Source organism: Cynocephalus volans, chromosome 7 (genome assembly GCF_027409185.1).
Source record: "Cynocephalus volans isolate mCynVol1 chromosome 7, mCynVol1.pri, whole genome shotgun sequence".
NCBI classification, from domain to species: Eukaryota; Metazoa; Chordata; class Mammalia; order Dermoptera; family Cynocephalidae; genus Cynocephalus; species Cynocephalus volans.
Window position 1 is genome coordinate 60,935,001 of NC_084466.1, and position 26,201 is coordinate 60,961,201.

The 26,201-nt window shown below is 38.7% G+C and overlaps 1 protein-coding gene and 1 pseudogene across 1 annotated transcript in view; both read right to left on the reverse strand.

Moving 5' to 3' along the window:
- EPSTI1 (epithelial stromal interaction 1) overlaps window positions 1-18,878 on the reverse strand; it is a 128,139-nt gene extending 109,261 nt beyond the window's left edge. Inside the window, exon 1 of the mRNA XM_063101534.1 lies at window positions 18,574-18,878. Coding sequence (XP_062957604.1) covers window positions 18,574-18,878 — 305 coding nt within the window. The remainder of the gene's footprint in view (window positions 1-18,573) is intronic.
- LOC134381642 (large ribosomal subunit protein eL6-like) overlaps window positions 18,879-26,201 on the reverse strand; it is a 32,914-nt pseudogene continuing 25,591 nt past the window's right edge.

Here is a 26,201-nt window from a genome sequence, read left to right on the forward strand (position 1 = left end):
GACACTAATACCATAATAGCAGGGGACCTGAACACTCCACTGTCAATATTAGACAGATCATCTAGGCAAAGAATCAGTAGAGAAACACAAGATCTAAACAAGACTCTAGACCAATTGGAATTGGCAGATATCTACAGAACATTCCACCCAACAACCTCAGAATATTCATTCTTCTCATCAGCACATGGATCATTCTCCAGGATAGATCACATATTAGGTCACAAATCAAGTCTCAATAAATTCAAAAAAATTGGAATTATCCCATGTATCTTCTCAGACCACAATGGATTAAAACTAGAAATTAATAACAAACAAAACTCTGGAAACTATGCAAACACATGGAAATTAAACAGCATTCTACTTAATGACATATGGGTCCAAGAAGAAATCAAGCAGGAAATCAAAAAGTTTATTGAAACTAATGAAAACAATGATACATCATACCAAAACCTGTGGGATACTGCAAAAGCAGTATTGAGGGGAAAATTTATTGCATTAAATGCTCACTTCAGAAGAATGGAAAGATGGCAAGTGAACAACCTAACACTTCACCTTAAAGAACTAGAAAAACAAGAACAATCCAATCCTAAAGTTAGCAGACGGAAAGAAATCATTAAGATCAGAGCAGAACTGAATGAAATTGAAAACCAAAAAACAATTCAAAAGATCAACGAATCAAAAAGTTGGTTTTTTGAAAAGATAAATAAAATTGACAAACCATTAGCATGGCTAACAAAAAAAAGAAGAGAGAAGACTCAAATAACAAAAATTAGAAATGAAAAAGGCGATATTACAACTGATTCATCTGAAATACAAGGAATCATTCGAGACTACTATAAACAACTATACGCCAACAAATTTGAAAATCTGGAGGAAATGGATAAATTTCTGGACACACACAAGCTCCCAAAACTGAACCGTGAAGACGTAGAAAATTTGAACAGACCAATAACAATAAAGGAGATTGAAGCTGTTATCAGAAGGCTCCCAACAAAGAAAAGCCCAGGACCAGATGGATTCACAGCAGAATTTTACCAAACATTCAAAGAGGAATTGACACCGATTCTTTACAAACTATTCCAAAAGATTGAAACGGACGCAAATCTCCCAAACTCATTCTATGAAGCAAACATCATCCTGATACCAAAACCAGGTAAAGATATAACCAAAAAAGAAAACTACAGGCCCATATCCTTGATGAATATAGATGCAAAAATCCTCACTAAAATACTAACAAACAGAATACAGCAACACATACGAAAAATTATTCATCATGATCAAGTGGGATTCATCCCAGGGATGCAAGGTTGGTTCAACATACGCAAATCAATAAATGTGATACACCATATTAATAAACTCAAACACCAGGACCATATGATCATCTCTATAGATGCTGAAAAAGCATTTGATAAAGTTCAGCACTCATTCATGACAAAGACCCTCTATAAGTTAGGTATAGAGGGAAAGTATCTCAACATAATTAAAGCCATATATGCCAAACCCACTGCCAATATCATCCTGAATGGGGAAAAGCTGAAAGCTTTTCCTTTAAGAACAGGCACTAGACAAGGATGCCCACTCTCACCACTCCTATTCAACATAGTGTTGGAAGTACTAGCCAGAGCAATCAGAGAAGAGAAGGAAATAAAGGGCATCCAGATTGGAAAAGATGAAGTCAAACTGTCCCTGTTTGCAGATGACATGATCCTATATATCGAACAGCCTAAAACCTCTACAAAAAAACTGTTGGAATTGATAAATGATTTCAGCACAGTAGCAGGATACAAAATCAACACACAAAAATCAGTAGCATTTCTTTTCTCCAATAGTGAACATGCAGAAGGAGAAATCAAGAAAGCCTGCCCATTTACAATAGCCACCAAAAAAATAAAATACTTAGGAATTGAGTTAACCAAGGATGTGAAAAATCTCTATAATGAGAACTACAAACCACTGCTGAGAGAAATTAGAGAGGATACAAGAAGATGGAAAGATATTCCATGCTCTTGGATTGGAAGAATCAACATAGTGAAAATGTCCATACTACCCAAAGTGATATACAAATTCAATGCAATCCCCATCAAAATTCCAAAGACATTTTTCTCAGAAATGGAAAAAACTATTCAGACATTTATATGGAACAATAAAAGACCACGAATAGCCAAAGCAATGCTCAGCAAAAAAAATAAAGCTGGAGGCATAACACTACCTGACTTTAAGCTATACTACAAAGCTATAATAACCAAAACAGTATGGTACTGGCATAAAAACAGACACACTGACCAATGGAATAGAATAGAGAATCCAGAAATCAACCCACACACTTACTGCCATCTGATCTTTGACAAAGGCACCAAGCCTATTCACTGGGGAAGGGACTGCCTCTTCAGCAAGTGGTGCTGGGATAACTGGATATCGATATGCAGGAGAATGAAACTAGATCCATACCTCTCACTGTATACTAAAATCAACTCAAAATGGATTAAGGATTTAAATATACACCCTGAGACAATAAAACTTCTTAAAGAAAACATAGGGGAAACACTTCAGGAAATAGGACTGGGCACAGACTTCATGAATACGACCCCAAAAGCACGGGCAACCAAAGGAAAAATAAACAAATGGGATTATATCAAACTAAAAAGCTTCTGCACAGCAAGAGAAACAATTAAAAGAGTTAAAAGACAACCAACAGAGTGGGAGAAAATATTTGCAAAATATACATCTGACAAAGGATTAATATCCAGAATATATAAGGAACTCAAACAACTTTACAAGAAGAAAACAAGCAACCCAATTAAAAAATGGGCAAAAGAGCTAAGTAGGCATTTCTCTAAGGAAGATATCCAAATGGCCAACAGACATATGAAAAAATGCTCAACATCACTCAGCATCCGGGAAATGCAAATCAAAACCACATTGAGATACCATCTAACCCCAGTTAGGATGGCTAAAATCCAAAAGACTATGAACGATAAATGCTGGCGAGGCTGCGGAGAAAAAGGAACTCTCATACATTGTTGGTGGGACTGCAAAATGGTGCAGCCTCTATGGAAAATGGTATGGAGGTTCCTTAAACAATTGCAAATAGATCTACCATACGACCCAGCCATCCCACTGTTGGGAATATACCCAGAGGAATGGAAATCATCAAGTCGAAGGTATACCTGTTCCCCAATGTTCATCGCAGCACTCTTTACAATAGCCAAGAGTTGGAACCAGCCCAAATGCCCATCACCAGATTAGTGGATACGGAAAATGTGGTACATCTACACAATGGAATACTACTCAGCTATAAAAACGAATGAAATACTGCCATTTGCAACAACATGGATGGACCTTGAGAGAATTATATTAAGTGAAACAAGTCAGGCACAGAAAGAGAAATACCACATGTTCTCACTTATTGGAGGGAGCTAAACATTAATATATAAATTCACACACACACATACACACACACACACACAAATCGGGGGGGGAGGGAAGAAGATATAACAACCACAATTACTTGAAGTTGATACAACAAGCAAACAGAAAGGACATTGTTGGGGGGGAGGGGGGGGAGGGAGAAGGGAGGGAGGTTTTGGTGATGGGGAGCATTAATCAGCTACAATGTATATCGACAAAATAAAATTTAAAAAAAAAAATAAATAAATAAAATTACACATAGGAATGTTAAGCTTGCAAAAGACAGGAAACTTTCCCCAGGCGAAAGTCTCTGTTGTAGATAAAGAATTGTAACATAGCAAAATTGGTGGCTCAAAGGGCAGATGTCCTTGGTGCAGGTTAACCCACTGATTGATATGTTGAGAAAGTTACTTGATTGTTATGTGAACGTACTGAGGAAATTGCTGTAGAAAAAGAAAGTGTTTGCTAAGAACAAGCTTTTGTTGGTGGATTGACTTAACCTTTTGCAAATTGCACTATGGAATGTCACTTTGTTTATTTCATTGATGTTACTAGTTTCCATTGTTAAAACTATACTTAGCCATAACTCTGCCCATGTCCTTGTGTTCTTTGTAATGATAAAGGAACTGAATTTTCTTGTGAAACTTCCTTGTCTTTACAATAAAAGGGAGTGACTAACTTTGAATCAGGGCTGTCATGTTCAGTTTTCTCCTCCTAATGGGGAAATTACTGAAGTGCAGTCCTTCCAGGCTTCTCAGTGCATAACATAGTGCTTTGAGTAATCGAGTAATTCTTTTTTACATCTCTGTTACACAGGGGGAAGTGTAACACACAATTATAGTTTTACTTGGGTAAATTTCTATTCAGTCTATGTTCTATACACAAGTTTCAACTTCCTGGTAGGCCGAAGTGGTATATTGTCCTCAAGCAGCTATTTTGATCAATAAGATAATTTGAATATAGAAGACATTCATCAGGAATGGCAGAGCAGAAAGACAGAAGCAGTCCGGTGCTCTGTGACTATAAAACCACCACATTAGTGGTAATCTAGTGCCAAATTGCCTGTCTTTGAATGCTAATTCTAATTCCTAACTACAATTTTGAGCAAATTACTCTTTTTTTTTTTAACCTGCAAAATGGGGATAACAAATATCTACCTCATAGGATAAAAGCATAAAGTGCTTAGAACAATGATGGAAGGTAACAAATATTCTACTACAGTTGCCTATTATTTGTACTGTACTAATGCTAGACTACATACCTTTAAACTTTTTTATAGGACAGAAATGAATAAAGCCATATGTGCTTAAGACATCTAAGAGATGTCTTTATATATAGTTATAGCAACTACATATAACATGAGACCTATTTTATTATACTCGTATGTAATAGAACCCAGCTCTGAATCACTAGTGCATCTCCTTTATTCATGCTGTGACTGAATCCCTTTGCTGCATCTTCTTCCACAAATATATATAATTTCATTTTTTCTAATTTGTTTTTATATCCCTTATTCTGGCTCTTTCCTCTAACATCTCTATCCTGGTTCCTGATTCTTTTGTGTCCCGAGAGTATTAAGAACCACTGCATGAAACCAAGGGGTATTGATAAATAATACCTCTTTACAGATTAGTAAATATTGTTCCCTGTAAATGGTAGCACAGTTCTGAGCCCATGCTTTTTTCCTTAAATTACTTTTTGTTTTGTTTTGCTGACTGTACAGGGATTAAACCCTGGATCTTGGTGTAATCGGCATATGCTCTAACCAACTGAGCTAACCAGCCAGCCCTCCTTATTTTCTGAAGTGTAATATACCTACAGTAAACCGCACAAATCTTAAGGATGCAGCTTCATGACAAACCGTCTTTTTAAGTTCTCCAAATTCCAAAAAGAAGGAAAAAAGGAAAGGAGAGGCACAAGGAGCTTCAGGATCTACATAAAATTACTTTTCCTCCAACTTTTTATCTTAAATTTTAAGCCTAACAAAATTATTAGTTATGAAGACAGATATACCATACACCTGTATTTACTTATTGTTAATGTTTTTCCACTTTTGCTTCTATAATCTCTCTATGTTTTCTTTTAAACCATATGAAATTAAGCTGTAGGGTCACGACACATCACCCCTAAATACTTCAGCATGTATCTCCTAGAAACAAAGACTTTTTCCTACTTAAACATGATAACATTACCATACCCAAGGAATTTAATATTAATATGATATTGCCTAATAGTCTTACTCAAATTTCTAAATTGTACCAATTTTTTAAATATTCCTCCCTACCCCCACCTCATCCTGGATCCAATCATGGATTACACATTCCTGTTCATTATGTCTGTAGACTCCTATAATCTAGGACAATCTCCTTGACCTTTTTTTTTCCTTTTACAACTGATATTTTTGAAGAGTCCAGATAAACTGTCTTATAGTATGCCTCCCAATCTGGATTTAAGGAAATTATTTTCTTGTAATTAGATTGGGTTAAACATTTTTGCAAAGAGTACTACATAGGTAAGATACTAACCAAGATTTCATAGTGAGAAGGGTTGTTGCTTCATACAACTAAATAATAAACCAATGTGAAAAACAGTATACGCCTATTAATAGAGAGCAATCACATTTCAAAATAAAGGTTAGAAAGAGTCTACATCTTCTATTGTCACCTTCCATTGGCAGTAGAAATTGAAGGACATAACAGCTCTAAGATTTTCTACTTGGCATGAAGAGTCAGAGTACAACCTACACTTTAATGATTTCTTTATATCAGACTGTTTGCAGTGTTATTTCTAATGGCTGGAATTGCAGGGGACTTTCACATTCTATAATATTTTTGTAATTTTTGAGTTTTTTAACAAGCAGATACGATTGTACTTTTACAATCAGGGAAAAATGTCCCAAAAACTTTTAAAATGGGAAAATATTTAAAGTAAAGATTACATAAACAGGGTCTCAAATTTTCTTACAAAATTTGGTAGCACAGGGTTTCTGCTCTCACTAGTATCATAGTAAAACAAACACTGGCCAGTACTAGCCCTTGAGTTTTAATGATAGTAAATGTCTTCAGTTTTTCTACATGACTTTAATGGATTGCCTTTTAAGTCTTCATATGTGGGGAGGGGGAGAGAATTACAAACACCACAGAACAAAGGAACCATCATCAGCTGATTCTCTGATATAGAACAGACCCTTCAAATGCAGTCTTCTTCCTTTAATTATTTTTTTTCTCTTAAGCTTGTTTCAGATTCAAATACATTCTGAATAGATGCAATTAACCTTAACAATATGTATAACCTTACAGCACTCTACTGACTTTGAAGTGAGTAACCTTACTGTGTAATTGAACTAAATCTCTTTTTTTCTTCATTTCTGCTATACTTCTAGTGATTATTATAGGTATTATGTGTTTTCAAGCTTTCATCATCCTGTTGATTTATTGTTTCACTGTTGCAGCTGTCAAAGATTTTTTGAAAAATGCCCATTCATTTTTGACTATATTGTATTTGAACAAAAATGATTGCTCCCCAAGACTTGGCAGACTACAAATGCATACCATACTGAGGAGGCCGAATCTAGTGCAGAAAAGTTGGAAATTCATTCTAAATAGGACCATAATTTCTACCTTCCTGCATAAACAGGAAGGTAAATTTGATAAAACCAAAATGTCTTTTCTTTCTATCCACTCTAACAATCTTTTCTGCCATGCATAGAACTGAAACCGAAGGTGGTAACCCACTAATGGGTTATGAAATCAATTCAATGGATTTATTTTTAATGAACAAGAATAAAAAATGTCAGAGCATATCACATATAGTAAGGGTAAGAATTGTTTTGTGAACTTTTTTCCAGTTATATATACCCTCATATATATTCATACATGTACTAGGTCATGATGTCAAATTGCTCACTGAAGGCTATGGTCAGAAGTATGAAAAAAATCACTGGAAGTTGCTATGTTGTCAAGATTGCTCACAAACAGTGACAGTGAGAGAACTGCTCTAAAATGAGGCCACCAACCTGTGTCATTTGAGAAAAACAGCAGAGAAAAGGGGATCCCCACAGCGGCTTGGTTCTTGGAAACTACTTCTCTATCCAAATCATTTTAAAGATGTGATAGGGCTCTGGACATGCCACTTCCAAATATGGCACCTTGGCATTTGAGAAAACGGCAGAAGCAGGAAAGTCTTGCCAGTCTTTTCCCACCACTCTCCTCTGAGCAGGCCATAAATGAATTCTCTGACCTTCTCCGAAGTAGGGTACAAGACCCTCATTTCAGAGGGATACTCCCTATACCCAGAGGAAAGGAATGAAGACACAGAGACACAAAGAAGAATCTGGACAGACCTTGTTAAGTTTCCTGTTTATTTCCATTAGATCATACCCCCTCTTGACCAATCATACTTCTCCATGACCGTCTACTCTTTATCAAACCTCAGCATAAAAAGAGTTTCCCTGTTTCTTTAGGCCTTCATGTCTGAAGGCTCCATGTCACATAAAACTGACATTAAATAAATATATGCTTTTCTCTTGTTAATTTGTCTTTTGTTATAAGGATCTTAGCCATGAACCTACGGATGGGTGAGGGAAAAAAAAAATCTGTTCTCTCTTACAGCTGTAAATAAATGTGATATTGCTGTTTCCATATGACAACTCTCTTGAGCCTTGAGAATTTCTCTTTTCCTGATGTGAATATGAGACAATTGATAGGACATTAGTTAGTTGCAGTATCACTTCTTCCTTCAGCTTCATGTCATGATCAGGATCCAGATTTTGTTATATACGCTTAGGTTTGAATGTTGGTTCTTTGAGTAAAAAAAGCCATGAGACCTTGGGAAATCATTCAGTTTTTCAAGATTCAGTTTCCTCATCTATAAAATGGTAAAAGATTTATTGTGAAGAGAAAATTCAATAATGTACATGACATGCTTAGCACATGGTCTAGCACATGATTAAGCATTTGAGATTGATTGACATTCTGGTTTTAGTCTCTCAGGGGTACCCAGTTTAACTATTCCAGGTCACAACTAATTTACTTTATGCTGCCACAGCACTGCAATACTGCATTAGATTTCTCATGCCAAAAATAAGTCAAAGAGGCAGAGCTCTGCTGATTGGTTTGGTATTAGACTTTGGTAATCGTTGAGACACCCACCCAATTCATTGAGCCATATAATTGAGAGTTAAATACTATCTGTTACTTTACAAACTTTCTGAATGCTTAAGAGCCTTGCCTAGAGATTGAGTTAAATAATCACCTAATGAATAATCATCTATATTGAACCATCAAGCCGATTACTCATTACAATCAATCACAGATCTTCTCTTCCAATGTACTATTATTTCATAACCCTAAAAGGAACGTCATCATTATTCAGTTCTCCATCCCCAGGGAGGGGGAATAGCCTGATGCTTTCATGCTATTTACCATCAATAGGCATAAGTTTATTTTCTCATAACCATATGGAGAGGGGGATTGAGATCCGGAGCACTATAGTGAGAAAAAAATACTGAAAGTAGTTCTTATAGTCTCTAATAAGTTTGTAAAAACCTGAACTTAATTTAAGTCTATTTTATGTGGCTAATTCAGATGCAAATAAGATGAGTCAAGAATGATTTAAGTAGGGGCTGGATGGTTAGCACAGCCTTATAACACCAAAGTCACAGGTTTGATCCCCACCCATACCAGCCAGCAGCCAAATAAAAAATTATTTATTTATTTATTATTATTTTTTTTTAATTTTTTTTTTTTTTTAATAAATGACCGGTAAGGGGATCTTAACCCTTGACTTGGTGTTGTCAGCACTACGCTCAGCCAGTGAGCGAACCGGCCATCCGTACATGGGATCCGAACCCAGGGCCTTGGTGTTATCAGCACCGCACTCTCCCGAGTGAGCCACGGGCCGGCCCCAAATAAAAAAATTTTTTTTAAAAAAGACTTAAGTTTTGCCTTAGACATAAGTAACCAAACTTTAGGTTTTCAATAGATGTTGCTTTGCCTCCCACGGATTTATCACCCCTTTGCTCCTGGGTGATGGAGCCACCAAAGATTACTCAAAGTCCATCTCCTCTGAGCAGTGAGAAGCCTCAAAAAGGGGTTAATCTCCTGAAAATCTCAAGAGTGAGGAATTCCTTCCATTTGGGAAATTAACCACAAATTGAGGTTATCTTCCTGCATTTATTTTCTAGCTCAGGAAGTTACAGGAAGAGAACACAGGTGGGGTTTTTGCTAAGTACCATTTAACAAGTTTAACAATAGAAGCTGGTAACAGGCAATTAAGTTGATCCACTAACAAAAGCTTGACTTTAGCAAACATTCTCTTCTTACAGCAATTTCCCAGTATGTTTACATATCAATCAGTAATCTGTCTGTCTTTGAGCCAGCAACCTTGCTGTGTTACAACTCTTTTTCTTACAACAGAAACTACATAGCCTGGGGAAAATTTCCTGTTTTTTGTAAGGTCAATATTTGAAACTGCAAGGCTTTGGAAAATCAGGCCCTGTGAAGTACATTTGCTTTATGCATACTTTTCAAATATACACATTAAATAGTGATGTTTATAAAAACTGAATACTAGAACTTAATGACTATATTATCATATATCCCATCTTACATTTACAAAATGTAACACAATATTCTTTAAGGAGAAAGGAGAGAGAAATCCTTCATTCTCCCTTTATCTCTCTTGAGGGTTTGGGGATGAAGGGAAGGAAAAGTATTGGTTACAAGGGTTATTTCCTTCCACCCCAACACAAGCTGGTGAGAAGCATTCAAGTTGGATTAAAGAAACTAGGAATGTGCCCTGGGACACGAGGGAAGAAATAAGAAGAGTGGGCTTCCCCAGTCTGCATAGACAGCATGCCAACAATGCACATCAAGCAAAGTGTCTGAGCTGTTGTGCTTGGGGTATGGTGTATCTTAATAGCTGTGTCAGTTTGGGTCCTCCAAGAAGCAGACACCAAGATGGGGTGAGACATGCAAAAGATGTATTAGGGGGATGCCTGTGAAGGATAAAAGAGGAGGGAGCAGGAGTAGGCAGGGAAAGCCTTTAGAACAAGAGCAGGTCAGATAACTATGAAAGGACAGAAGGAAGGGGGATTGAGTAGAAAGAGCCTCAGACTGCTATCCAGTTCCAAGAAAATCTTGGGCAGGACAATGAGGAGTCTTCCAGCAAAAGCTGCCCAATAGAAGAGTCCCACATGGGCCAGAACAGGCTGGCATTAGTTCCTGGAATGTTCAGACACTGGTTGGGAAGAGTGCAGCGCAAGGGAGTGCTCAGAGCAAAGCCTGTAATGGATCCAAAAGAGTGGTAGCTGGAGCTGTCAGTTAACTGTGCCCCCCACAGTGAGTTCTTTTGAAGAAGAAGATCTGAATAACAAGTTTCTCTGGCTGCCACAAAGGTCATTTAAACTCCTGTGGTACAGCAAAAAATAATATTTGATCTTCATCCCTTGTTCCTGGCACAGAGCTCTCAAAACCTTTGGAATTCCCTGATAGTGTCTTTTGTATGCTAATGAGAAGATTCAAGGTGGGGAGTCCTAGATAGCTTCAGGATCGGGGCTGGTCACTAGAAAAACTGTGTGATTAGAGGGTTAAACCTTTCAGCCCCACTCCAATCTCTAGGGAGGGAAGAGGTGCTGGAGATTGAGTTCAATCACCAATGGCCAATGGTTTAAGCAATTATGAATATGTAATAAAGCCTTGATAAGAACTCTTGAGCCACCAGGTTTGGGGATCTTCCAGGTTGGTAAACACATCAAGGCACTGAGAGGATGGCCTACCCAGAGAGGGCATGAAAGCTCTTGCACACCTCTCCTGTCCCCACCGTCCCCTCCCCTGACATTTCCAGGCGATGCCCTATGCATCTCTTCCATTTGACTGTCTCTGAGTTGTTGTATCATTTATAATAAAACTGTAATCATAAGTATAGTGGTTTCTGTGAATCCTGTGAGTCATTCTTGTGAGTTATCAAAACCTGGGGAGGGGAGAAGTCATGGGAACCCCTGAATGTGTAGTCTGCTCGACAGAAGTGCAGGTAGCCTGGGGACCTCATTTGCAGCTTGTGTCTGAAGTCTGAAGTGGGGGCAGTCTTGAGGGACTGAGCTCTTAATTATGGGGTCTGTCCTAACTCTGGGTAGTTAGTGCCAGAATTAGTTGGTGTTGGAATGACCTATACGGTGTCAGGGGGAAAAAAAAAAACCACACAACTCCTAATTATCCAGTAGATCACAGCTCAAATATTATTTCTTGAGAAAGATTTTCCTGCTCCCAAGACTAGCTCAGCACCAGCTTTCCTTTATAGTACATGTTGGCCCCATCAATTAGACAGTAAGCTTCATAAGGTCTTCTTGTTTAATAGTTATTTGTTCCTATGTTTTTAATTAATTATCCAGAGCTAGAGATCCTCTCTTATTATAGGGTTATTGTGGGGATTGAAAGACCTCATATATAAAATGTACTTTTACATACTAAGTGCTACACAGGTTTTTGCTATTATTATTGTTCATCTTTAAGTCTCCACAGTACTCATAAATATGTTAAGGTAAACTGAATTTGTACATAAATTATATTAATTGTATACTAAAACTTTACATTAGGTTCATTTTCAGAATATATTTTTATTTCCTTCAAATAGCATCAAGGTAAAGGACCTCATCCAGGTATGATTATAGACAAATATCCAAATGAACTAAACCCTAGCTGCCATATGATATTTAGGAACCAGATAAAAATCAGCAAATGAAAATAATTGGGAAAGCTAAAAGGAAAAACCCCAACCCGAGCGTAAAATAAGACACACCAGGAGACAGGGACTCAACCAAAGTATATTAGGCAGGCAAAATGAACAAGTGAGCTGCCCTCTCGAAAGTGGGAGCAGCAGCCGGGAGAGTACGGGTAGGCCTTTTATATCCAGTTAGGCTGAGCTGGACTGTTCCTATTGGCTAAGAAGGAAGGGGAGGGAAGCAAGTGGGGTTTAAGCTGAGCTGGGGGACTTTCTCATAGGCGGGCAAAATTGCGCGTGCAGGAAGGTGATGTGGCAGCTAGGGGATTTTTCTGGGTGAGGGTTTTCCGGAAAACTTTCTCAGGGGCCATTTTGTGTATCTCGGTCTTTAACGCAATTTTACTTTTCTGGCAGAGGGTACTAGCCAATAAGAATTAGTAAACACTTCTAATTTCTTAAATTCAAATATCATCAAGAACCCAGCCTTGCCTGAGAGTCTATCAGATGTTTTTGGGAATCATTTACTATTGTAAGGGACTGCCATAGGTTTTTTACTTATGTATTTTGTTTATATATAAGTAGGTGTTTTAAATCAGTGTGTTTTTACAAGGCACAAACATTCAACTTGAGGTGACAGCATAGTACTTGGTCAATAAACATTTGTGAATGTGGAATATTCTTAAAGCAAATGTACTTCGCAGGGCCTGGTTTTCCAAAGCCTTGCAGTTTCAAATATTGACCTTGCGGAGGACTAGAAATTTTCCTCAGGCTATAATGTCTCTGGTGTAAGGTAAAGATTTGTGGCACAGCAAGGTTGCTGGCTCAAGGACAGACTAGTTCCTGATTGTTATGTAAAGATACTGAGAAATTGCTGTAAGATCACTTAATCGTCTAATGGAATGTCATCTGACTTGTTTCACTGAAAGTTACCAGCCTATATTGTTAAACTATAACCCCACCTATGTTCTCTTCCTGTAACTTCTTGGTCTGGAGAATAAATGCAGGAAGAGAACTCCAATTTGGGGTTAATTCCCAAGGAAGTGATGCCTCTTGCTTGAGGGTTCCAGTGGGAAATTCACCACTTTGGGGTCTCTCACTGTTCAGAAGAGATAGGCTCTGCATAATCCTTTGTGTTTCCATCACCCAGGGGAAGAGGGGTGACAAATCCATGGGGGGGCAAAGCAACATAAAGCAACAAAATGGTTCCCCATGTGATGACATTCTCCATGGATCGGAGACTGACCTGTCAAGCATTGGAGAGGAATAGGACATCCAATTCATCCCAACAAGGGAGTCCCTAATAAGGGAGACATATCCTGGTAAGGGAATCACAGGTGGCTTTTGATTAGCAATTGCATGCCTGCAGTAAGTCAAAGTTAGGTCTTTTCAACCCAGGAGATATTTTTTCCTTCTCTTTACTTTTAAAATATGGATAATTTGTTAACGAAAGAGGAGACTGAACATACATTACAACTCCAATGTCTCCTTAAAGCAGCAGGCTGTAAGTAACTGAATGGCAGTTTGTAAAACTATTAGTGGATATTAAACAACCATGTCCTTGATACCTCAAGGAAGGGAGCCTTAACATAAAAATTTGGGAACAAATTAGTCACTGGTCAGTTATGCAATGGGTCTCATTAAGGCTTCCCACCTAACAACTAGGAATCTATGTCAAGTCACTCTGAGACCTATCCATGACCTTGACAAAAACTAAGACACGTTTACGTCACCAAAAAAGGATAGAACTTAATCTTTGCCAGTGACTGAGAGAACTTTAAATTGGACAATCTAAAGTAAAAGAAGTTAATATTTCTTTACAGTGTTGGTATTGTTTGAGCATGTTTTTCTTTCTTATCTGCACAGTTCTTCTCTCCTCTCTTAAAAGCAGTGGTTTTTTTCTTAACTGCATGTGCTACTCTTTTTCTCTGAAGACTCTGGAGTTTTATGAAGAAAAGCAGCCATGGAACCAACCAGACCCTTTTTGAGTCTACTACTCTTCTCCTAAAAACCTCAAGAGTCAAATGGTTTCATCTCTGATTGGTGCCTCAGTAACTCATTTAAGAAACAAAAACTAACCTAAAATTTACCTGTTCAACTAGATGGTCTCAAATTTTCTGGCATCTTAAACAAACTTCTAAATTCTCTTCTAGTCTCATCTACATATTTCTTCACAAAATCCTATGGTAGAATTCTATGCTGTTTTCTTAAAAGGAAAAAAATCTTCTCTTCATCTTCTTGAAAAGGCTTGCATACTTTGCTTTATACTGTAAATTTGTTCTCTTGCTTTCTTTAAGGGAAGTTGAGGCCTCATCAATAAGTCTTTTGGAAATAGTACAATCTAAACCTGACTGTCCTTTTTACTAGTGAGCTTTTCTATTGCATTTTAAACAAAACCTATAAGATCCTTGTTTGTTCTTATTGTTTATGTCTGCATATATGTATGTGTAACCTGTATGTTACGTCTATATGTTCATGTCTGTTTGTGTAATTGTTTTATGTGCAAGGTACCAAATTGGCTTATAATTAATGCATGCATATTAAATAAATAAGTATACTTTTCAAGCTCACGTGACTTAAATCTTCTAAAGTTTTGATAAATATATTTTCAAAATTTCATTCAAACCTTTAATCTAAATTTGTCTCTAGGTCAATATCTCTCCTTGTTATCTCAGCTCTGCCTCTTGGCCATGCTGGAAGAAACAATATCTTTTAGACATAGATAGTGAATACTGCCCTCTACCTCTCTGGATTCCACTTGGCTCTAAATACCATGTGGAAACCTGGGACCTGAAATGGCTAGTGAAAAGAAACCTATGCCAAATATCACATAGGCCCTAGTTAGCAATAACTGATAAGGGTATAGATCTAATACACCAAGTTTTTGGCTGGGAAACCATAAATATGTATTTAGTAAATATAGCTAAAACTCAAACTAGGCTTTGTATAATTTGCTCTGGTAAATGGATGCCTATTTACTAACCTGAATGTATAAAAATGTTCTTATCAGCACACATCATTCCCTGGTTTACTAATCAAACAGGATTACTATAGGACTTTTCACTTAACTGCTCTTGATGCAAAATTATAAAAGGTTTTCTTTGTCCCTTAGATAACTGGTTTAAAAAACTTATTTCATGATAAGTTCTTGTGCTCTCTGCCTTTAAAACCCTTTGTCACTTTGGTTTTACTTTTTGTAATAATTTGTGATTTTATTCAACTAAGTGTTTTAAGCCTTTTGTTATTTAACAAAACTTTCCAAAACCAAATTCTGAAAGCTCAACATTTTAACTTTAACTTTGAGGAATTCCAAGGGTCCTGGAGTTTCTCAAAGGATATATAAAAGATGTATCAAAACTAATTGGCTTATTTAATCAATTAGACTATATGGGAAAGCATTGTCAGTACTAAAGGTGTTATGGATATGTGTTCCAAAATCTTGTAAGGTTGTTAAATATCTGTGTCTTGATATTAATGCTACTGGTCATAATCTTGGTTTAATTATAATTTTAAAATGTCATGTCTTCAAATATTTCATGAAAAAACTCTGATAGGTACAGTTTCCTGACAAACTTTGAGTTCATAGCTTTAAACTGTAGTTCCAAAATTCTAATGAAGAAACTGATGGGTTTGTGAAATTGTTCACTAAGGTCAAAACAACAAAACTCAACTGGTGAACTAATTAAAAAAAAAAATTATGGGTTTTTACAATTTCCTTATTTAAAACACTGCTGGTTCTTCTTATGTTTTCCGAATATAAGAAAACTCTCCCTCTCTCTTCAGTTATCTATAACTAACAACAGTTTGGCAATATATCATTTAAAACAGAGATAAAAGCATTTGTTTTCTCCCTATTTAATCCCCCCAAAATTTAGTAACTTTAAGTATTCTTATGATTATTATGACAATGTGGCTATTTTTATAAATTCAATAAAAATTGACTCTCTCTCTCTTTATAACAGGATATAATTTAAAACTTTGGATATAAGATAGCATGTCTCACCTCCAAGTTGCTGATCTCTCTTTCATGTTGCCGAAATTTGGCCTAAATGGCTGCTTCATCCTGCTGTTTGTCTTCCCCTCCAATGTGAGACAGACAGCTCTTCACCTGGGAAACAGCATTCCCAGCAGTGTGGGACTTATACAAAGAAAAGTAAGACCTTTTCAATCAAGATATTGATCATCAATGCTTTTATGAGGAATGCCTTGATCATAAAGGGGGAAATAACATCTTCTCTACAAAAGCAGTTCTTTAAATTTTCCTGGCCTTAAACAGGGTGTTTGTAACTTGGATGAGACATCCTGTTCTTAAACAAAAGAATGAGCAAACTGATGCATGAAGTAGCTAAGCATCTTGTTTGGAGAGGAAGGGAAGAATCAGAACCCGATTCTACCTGGCAGCAACGCCCATGTTCCTAATCTCCACACTGGACCTGTCCAAATGAATTAGTGGAACGATATACACAAAACAAGGTTAAATTTCAGCCTTTACCATATAAATAAGTTCATGCTGTGAGTGAAAAAGTGAAGCTTCACTAGTAAAGCACTAAACTTTATCCTCTTTTTTCTTGATTTTTCATCAGAAAATGCTTCTAATTTCTCACCCCCAAATAAATAAATAAAACCTTGATTTTAGGGGAGTTGATTTTACTGAGATGTTATTTGCCATTCAACCACTCTCCTTGGTTTCCCACTTTTTAAAAAATAATTTTAATAATGCAATTTGTTTAATGGAATCACTTCAACATTTGGTCTCCCACTTTCATTAAGGGAGACACGTAAGAAAGCATATATAAGGAACTAATAGAGATATAAGAAGAATTCGGAGTGGGCCAAACAGAACTTAGACGTTAAACACCCAAAAGGAAATGATCTTATGATGCCCTGCTTACTACAACTGGTTCACATGAAAAAAAGGAAGAACTGTGAGATAAATTAACTCTTCCAGCATTCTCTAATAGTCTACTTGCAAATCTTCTTAGAAATCACAAAATAGTATGCAATGAGGTCTTCGGGGTTATTGAGGCCTGGATAAATAACCAGAAAACTGTCCCTATCTGAGAAATTTGGTCCAGCAAGATTCTGAGGTAATTACAATCAAAATAAGAAGACAGATGGAACTACTAATGCTCATGAGATAATATGAGTTTACAAACAAAGGATTATATCTAAGAAGATGATTGTTATTAGGAAAAAGAGCTAAGCAAATGGTTTTTATTATTAACCCCTCGTGGACATTAGATCATATGTCCATGACCTTTGCTACTATTAAATGCCACAGCTTATAGATGTGTAGATTACTTGAAATTAATGAGCTGCTTCTATTGTGGCAAGATAACAGTCACTCTGAGGAGGAGAAATGCAGTAATCTCTGATTTCCCGATCACCCACCCCACCTAAGCATAATCCTAAACTAAATAATATTAAAGGACTGGTACTTTCAAAAGTCAAGGGATGAAAGAAAACCCACTGTTTATTGGTCATACGGTTACACACTGTTCTTTAGCAACCAGTGTTTGTCTTTCATGTGATCAGAAGTCAGTGAAAAAGGGGACATTAAAAATGAAGCCATTTGGACAGTTACAATTCACGTAGGCAGCACTACCTTTACAAACCATACTGTTGAGTTAAAGCAGCTCATCCCATCGGGCGGAAAGAGATCACTGACACTTAGCATCGTAAGTGTTTCCAGGACACCAACTGCAGTCCTGAACCAAAGACCAGGAATCAGTGCTACCTGACTGTTTCTGCATAGGGCATAGATCAAGCCAGGGCAAGGGGCACCGCGGTCGCTAATGTGCTCACTGGCCTGGTCCTAAGAGGCCAGTTTACCCGGGAGTCTGGTTGAGACGCAAGCTTGCTCCTAGAGGCAGCATTTGGATCCTACCCCATATCCTGTTCCTTCTTGGCCCTTACCCTGGCGTCTGATGTGGTGATTCCATTTAGGGGAACCAATGTTTTTAAATGGGTAGGGAAAACCTATTTTCCTACTAGTTGGAATTTGAGTTCTGGAGATACCTGGAAAATTAGAAAACCCAGCGGTTTCTACATACACTCGTATCTTTCAAAGCACTGCTCTTGGGCCGGCGTGGCGCACTCGAGAGAGTGCGGCGCTGGGAGCGCGGCAACGCTCCCGCCGCGGGTTCGGATCCTATGTAGGAATGGCCGGTGCACTCACTGGCTGAGTGCCGGTCACGAAAGAGACAAAAAAAAAAAAAGCACTGTTCTTGACAAGAACGGGGGCTCGGATACCTAACAAAGGACAGCAAACTGGTGGAACCAACTGGTGAAGTCATTGGTGAATGCTTTAATTTAAGCCAATAAGCCTCCATTCTCTCCAAAACCCTGTTATTGGGCCCCTGTGGTTCCAAACTCCAACGACCGAGAAAGTGCCTGTGAGTGTTTGGGGCCTGGGCTCCCGCCCCCCAGGACCGCCTGTTAAGTACTTACTGCCTCTGGCCCGCCTGCTCGGGGCTGTCCCGCGAAGGGCTTTGGGGGGCCTCCTCCAGATCCTGGCTCTGGCCTGGCAGCTCCCGGGGCTGCCTCTGGGGGTCCCGGGCGCCGAGCCGGGAGCCCACCAGCTCGCTGCGGGTGTACATGGTCAGAGCCCGCGGTCCGGACCGCCGCCGCTGCGGGAGGGACGCGAGCGAGTCTCGAGACGCGATCCCAAGGGGCAGGGGCAGCGGCTGCAACAGCTGAGTTTCGGTTTCTCGCTCGCAGCTGCAGACTGCGCCGGCCCCCGGGAACTTTCCCATTCATCCTCCACCCGGCGCCCTCGGGCCTGACGGCAGGTTGACAGCTCGGGCCGCGCCCACCCGGCGGTTGAGCTGAGCTGGCTCCGCCCGGGTCCAGGTGAGTTGGTTTAGGGTCTCACAACCACCTTAGAGGAGAGTAAGGGTAACTATGGTCGGCCTTGTGACACCTTGTGAGCTAGTAGCCGCAAGGTGGCTAGAATCTTGAAAGATACCCTAGGAACTGTTCAACAGGTAACCCTAATTTGAGGTTCCTGCTGGATGTTTGAGACTGTGAACAATACATTAATCTTAAAACGCCAGAGATCAGGTCAGTAACTCATATCGTCTAAACAAAACATTGCCTTTATAACTGCTGTTTGTCACCAGTGCAGATACTTTCAAGTTAGAGGAAATGGAAAGTGAAATAAAAAAAATAAAAAAATAAATAAAAACCCAAACAGAAAACAACCCACAAAGCTGGAGAACAAGCTGTGGCTTAAGTAGAAATGAATTTGCAATACTGTTTCTGAAGGTCTGGGGTTCTGAGTTCTGGCATCCATAGTTTTAAACAGCTCCCAGATGATTCTGATGTGTGTCGGGTTAATGGTCAGTCAGAATGCTGGCTATCCAAGATGAAGGAAGGCTCTTCCTCACATTACCTGTATTCTTGGAGACAGGTGTGAAGGTTTTCAGAATCAAAATGGAGTACCTTGTGTTAAAACAAAAAACAAAACAAAACAAAAAACTTGACATAGAGAGCCAGGGAGAGTTCTCATGCATTTATGCCTGGTAACAAGAATTATCACAAAGGACTCTGCAAAGCCACAACCTTGTACAGAGGCCATCACAACCTTAATTAAAAAAATACTTCTTAGCTCAGTTGGTTAGAGCACAGTGTTATAACACCAAGGTCAAGGGTTTAGATCCCTGTACCAGCCAGCTGCAAAAAAAAAAAAAAAAAATTCTGCAAGGACCGTCTGTCCGACCTTGGACTGGCGTCACCCTTGTTATTGATCCTTGTAGCCAAGGAAAATTACCCCAAAACTATTATGTCATTTTCTTTTAAAACTTTTTGCCTTCTTTTACTTCCCAGAAAATGCACATAGTTTATTATGGCATGCATATTCCCATTGTAGTGCCCTAATCCCTAATAAATATCATTTTCTTTTAGAGAGCATCTCTCTGTTCTTTAGGTTAACACAGGTAAAAAAATGCTAGTGCCACCGTGACATTAGTGAACTGACAGCCAATTGTGGACACACAAGGGAACTAGGAATTAACCTTCTGAGTAACTGAGAATGAGCCACAAAAGATATAGGAGTTCACCAGGATACAAAGGCAGAGCCTTATGGCTTAAAATGACCTGGTGTATTCATAACTCCAGGTGGTAATGATGTGGCTGGAGCCCCTAGCCTCAGGTCAGTGAGCCACTTAGGAGCTGGACTGTCTTGCTTATACTATTGGTGCTTAGAACAGAAGACAAATGTGTGTTTGATAGCTAATGAAAGAATGAAACTGAAAGGTAGGCAAGTGCATTAGGTGGGACAGGAAGGGAGAAGGTAATGGCAAGGGACATGGTAGGAAAGAAAGTCAGGGTTTCTATGCCTTCCTAAGGCATTAGAGCTCTACTAGTAGAGCTCTGGTAGGTTCTCAAATTTCAGTGAACGTCGGAACCACGTGGAGGGTGTGTTAAAACAGATTTCTGGGCCCCAACCATAGAGTTTCTGATTCAGTAGATCTGGGGTGTGGCCCAAGGATTTGCATTTCTAACAAGTTTCCAGGTGATACCAATGCTGCTGGTCCTGGGACCACCCTTTGGGAACCATTGCTACAGGCACAGAAGGTTTTTCAATAGCGCAGTCATGTAATATCTGTTTGAGAAAGCTCCTAGGAAAGTCAAATGGAGATTGAAAGATGAAGAGGCTGAAATCAGGGAGCTAAATTAAGAGCCTAGTTATTATAATCTAGGTAAGAGATACAGATCTGAGCTAAGGCAATTGCATGGGAAATAGAAAGCAGGAGACAAAATTAAGACATTTGAAACAAAGGGTTAACATAATTAGAAAAAAACAAAAAACAAAAAAACCCTAGATGCAAGGGAGAATTGAGCACCAGAAGCAGCAGAGAAAAGAGGAAACAGCTTTTATGGTACTTTCAGACCAGCTCTGCCGCATAGTAGGCACATTACCAAGGACAAGTCTTAATCCCCAGAGGCCCACGGTCCTCATCTGCATGATGTGACATGAAGTTACAATACTTACCTTGTGTGGTATTGTGAAGGAAAAAAGAGATCATCTACATCCGTGCTTCTCAGACGGAGTTCATTTTGCCTCCAGAAGACATTTGGCAAAGCCTGGAGATAGTTTTTATTGTGAATTCTGGATGGGGGTAGGTGCTACTGGCGTGTATTGGGTAGAGGAAAGTAATACTGCTAACCATCCTACAATGCACGGGACAGGTCCCCACAACAAAGAATTATCCTGCCTAAAATGTCAGCAGTGCTGAGGTTGAAAAAATCCTGATCTATGTGATATGTCAACCTTACAGACCCAGTAGTTTAATGGTTGCTATTTTTATGGTGACTTTAAGGTTTTACCTTTGTGATTGGGTAGATGGCAGAACTGTTAACCCTTAACCCAGAGGAGGGACAAGTTTTGGGAGAAAGTAAAAGAGTTTGGGAACTGTTGGGTTTGAAGTACCTGCAGGGTGAGAAATATATTTCAGGAGCCCAGCAAAAAGAGGACCATCTTCTTCAAAATTGTTTCTGCTGGGAAAATACCACTGGAATTCTTGGTTCAGAGAAAAACATTATTTTGGTGGTTAGAAAAAGTCAACGTTTGAGTATGGAAAAACCCACAGTAGGGGAAAACCAGCCCTAAAGGAGCTGATTTCAACAGTACACTTAGTTGACCATATTTATTGAACAACACAGTCATATCTCACACAAAAGTTTCAAACATGAGGTAGAAATAGAGGATAATAGGCTAAATCTAAATTCCTAAGTGTGCATTTCTCCTTGTGCCACATTCTCAAAGTGTTAAAAAATATGAATGTGATTTATTATTGCAATAGACATATACAGCCTCCTTTAGGTTGAAGAGAATGGATTACATACTTGTGTATATCCATTCTCTCAAACTTGGATGTGTGCATTTGTGTGAGAACATGGACTGGCCTCTCACCAGCGTTGTTCTGGGGCACGTGCCTCCACAGTGGTGGCTGGTGGACAGAAGCACGGGAGGGTGGGGAGGGTTCTGGACCTCCATCACCACTGCTATCCAGAGTACTTTTAGCCCCTTATCTCTTCTACACACTGCACTGATGACTAATTTTATTTGATGCAAGAGTTCTATGGTTTTAAAGGTTTTAAAAATCACGGTACAAAACAATTACCTAACAATATGTTTTAAGGGGCACAGGAAAGACCTGAAATCTAGTGAGATTGTTATATTGCTTGAAATTTGGCCAATTAGAATTCGTTTGGGAAATGGTTTCCTTTTAAAATATAACTGTCTCCAGGAAGTAATTATTTATTCATTCCTTTAGGTAAATGATTTTAATCTGAGCAAAAGACATTTGGTTGGGGAACAGGGAATCTGAGTGAAAAGAAAAGGAGGATTCAAAAAGTTGTGTAGAGGAAAATGTTGTAAAATGAGACATTGTTGGAGAATGGAAATTCAGGCATACAATGAGCAACTTTAGCCAGCCTAATGAGTTTAAGAGATAAGATTAAATCAAAAAGAAACTTCACCAATTTGGTCTACAGTATGTCTTTATCTTCCCAGGAAATAAATGGAAATATATATATGATTTTTAAATTAGTTGCCTTAGATTATTCCTTCATTAGCATGTACAAATATAGAGAGAGATAAACTCTAAGCCTTTTCTTGTCATAAAATGTCTCAGTGAAAAATCTTAGTTTCTGAAAATTCTAAAAAGTCATTCTTTCTTCAATTTGATTCATAAGTGGAAAGTTATATTAATCCTAGATTTAGGACAGTGGTTATCTTAAAGTTTTTCTTTCTTTTAACAAAGGAGTTATTATACTCTGGTTTCTCTTCAGATGGTATAAATCTTTCGCCTTTTACTAACGAAGGAGTTATGTAAAATTCACCTAATATTTGGCATTTCCTCATTTTGTGTGTGTGTGTGAGAGAGAGAGCATATTTGTATTGTAACAATTTTATATTCTTTAGAAATTCTTCAAATTCTACCATAAAATTGTGGAATGCTACAAGTATAAGTCACCATAAGTTCATGCCAGAAATATTTATTGAATGATAAGCATATACCACTCTGTGTTAGACCCTAGAGCTACCGTTGGGAACAGACAGAACTTTGTTATTCTAGCTTCATATCTAATGTCATCTAACCACTTCCTTTTAAATATGAGGAAACAAAAACTTTGAGAAGTCAAGTGACTTGCCAGCATTTTGTACAAATTAATGGAGAGTCAGATATTGAATTTAGGTCTTCTGAGTTCAAGTCTAGCTTTTTACATTTTGGAAGACAATTGCAACAAATTATCCCTTTTGACAAAATTCAGAATTTGGAATGTTTTTGCTTATTATTTTCCTACTGAACAGCTGTGTATTGTTTTCCAAAACAGTTATGTCAAAGTTTCTAAACCTGTCAGAATCAACATTAATAAAAACTTTAATATTCCAATATCCACCCCTAATATTACATAATCAATGATCTCTACAATGATGGTGCTTTATATAACGTGTCAAAATTTCATGAATAGCAAACGTGCTAAATTTGGGTTAAAATGTCTCTTTTTTAACAGTTAAAATACTAAGCTTTATAGTGTAACACAACAAATTATACTTGAGAATGGAAAGATATACATCTATTCTATTTTTCCCGTGACAATATGTGTCGTCATTTGGGAAAATGAGGAATGTAGAAATGTGCTTTAGATGACATTTTCTACCATTTAAATGATAGGAAGGTGGCTGATTTTTCTTGTTTGTAAATTCAAATCTCAGCAATAGATAGCAGCTGCTGTCTCTGGGTTCTAACGCTGTATAGTAGCTGTCACAACATGTCTGCTGGCTGCAGCGATGGGTGGACTTTCACTTAACTTTGAGGAAACTTCTGAAGACTCTGTCAGTTGCACTGGCAGGGAGATTCCCTAAAGGGTTTCTTTAGCTGTGATAAATTAATCAAACAGAAACTCTCCAAAGCACTGTCCATTTGTCTGCTTGTTTGGGCAGCTGGCCAATACAGGGATCAAACCCTGGACCTTGGTGTTACCAGCACCATGCTCTAACCAACTTAGCTAACCAGCCAGCCCAGAACTGTTCATTTTTTACCCAATACCTGTGCTTTTTCCAAAAATGCCTCCTAGGGAACTCCTAATTGTTCTGATGTTTTAGCTCTAAGCCAACTCTTTTGTGAGCTCCACAAGCCTTTATAAATATCACCAGGCATGTAAGAAAATGTGTGGTGCAAGGGAAAGAGTAGCAGATGCAAAGGCAGAGGACCTGAACCTGAGACCTGGCAAAGCTGTTTAAGAGTTTTGTGGCTTCAGGAAACAACTGAAACTTTCTGAACTTTGGTTCCTTTGGAAATATTAATCATAACAACTCCACCTGTCCTATGTACCTTTTAGGGGTTTGTGAAGGCCAAATGAGGTGGCATATGTGCAAGTGGTTCATAAATTGCACCTTGATGCAGTATAAATGGACGTTACTACTTTTGAGCTGTCGATGCAAGAGTAATACTTAAATTTATCTCTCATGTCAGAGAGTTCTTAACTTCAGTTCCAGCAGCTTTTGGCTTTCAATTGCTAAAATATTGTAGAGCTATATCCTTAGGGTGTTTTATCTTGAAATCTCTTTTAGAATAGGAATAAACCAGTATTGATAGAAAGAAAGAGAGGAAGAGAGAGGAAGAGGGAAAGAAGGAGAGAGAGGGGGAGAGAGGGAAGAGAAAGAGAAAGCGGAAGAAAGAGGAAGAGAGAGAGGAATAGGAGAAAGAGAGAGAAAGAGAGGAAGGGGAAGAGGAAGAGGGAGAGAAGGAGAGAGGGAGAGAGAAAGACAGAGCAGAAGAAGGAAGAGAGGAAGAGAGACAGAGAAAGAGAGACGGGGAGGGAGAGAGAGAGAGAGAGAGAGAGCGTGCATGTGCATGTATGTACACCAGGCAAAAGCTGTATATATGTATAAAAAAAGAAACAAGTATTTATAGTTTTACCTACAATACATAAATGCCTGGCACAGGAGTACAGACTCCAGTGGAGCTGGAACTCTGTTGTCATAACTGGAAGGCACTGAACACTCCAATGCCATCTTTTGCCACTATTCCATCCTAACATCTTCTGGAAGCTGACAAGAGTTCCATTTCTATGGATAGAACTTCGGGTTTTCCTGTTTGACTTAGAGAAGGAGTCATATTAGGAATTCCCATGAACTTTAAATGTTTCTGGGATTGTGACTTTGGGTTGGGATTCCCCACAAGCACACCACGTGGGTTAGAGTTCAAGACTCTTCTGAGTAGTCCACAGCAGCCCACCCATGACACTCGTATGGCTCTTTTCCTGAGGTACCAAAAAGACAATCCCTAACAAAGGGAGGCTGATTAAAAATGGTTAAGATAATGAAGCTACATGCAGTGAGGGATTCCTGTATTATCTAACAATGCATGACATTGGTTAGAGCTCATTTGATTAGAGCATGACCCTGCGACACCAAGGTCAAGGGTTCAGTTCCCCATACTGGCCAGCTCCCCCCAAAAAAAAGAAAAAGAAAAACAATGCAGGACGGGTTCCCTGGGTGGCCTTGGACTGACCCAGTTCTTCTACCATTTCTTGCTCATAGTTCTCAAAAATAGCTATGGAATGTGCTAGGAATGCAATTCCTGTGATAAGGAGGAACTGCCTGAAACAGCCAGGCCTTACTCTGTCCCTCACAGAGAATGTAACATCTTGCATTAGGGAGGAACTGCCAGGGACAGCCCAGGATTTGTTCTTCTCTGCTTTGGACGCAGGATGTCCTTCAAAGCTTTGCCCAATGAATCATGTGTCTCCTGAGGTATATAACCCGGGCTGGCTGCCTTTTGGGGTCCCTTGGCTGTGGCGCAAAATAGGGCACACACAGTCAAGATTCCATTCACCCTGGGCAGCTTTCTCCAGCCTTGGGGGACCAGCTCACAATGGATCTGAGACTTCTTTGTCCCTTGCTACCTGTCTATAAGTAATAAACTTACTTTGCATAACGTGTGTGAGTGTGTTCTGTCTCACTAGACTCAGACAAATTGGTAAACAGAGCACGGTGAATCTGAACAGTGGCTCAGGATGCAGTGGGTGGAACTCAATGGACTCCTGTTCCTAGTGGTTGGAAG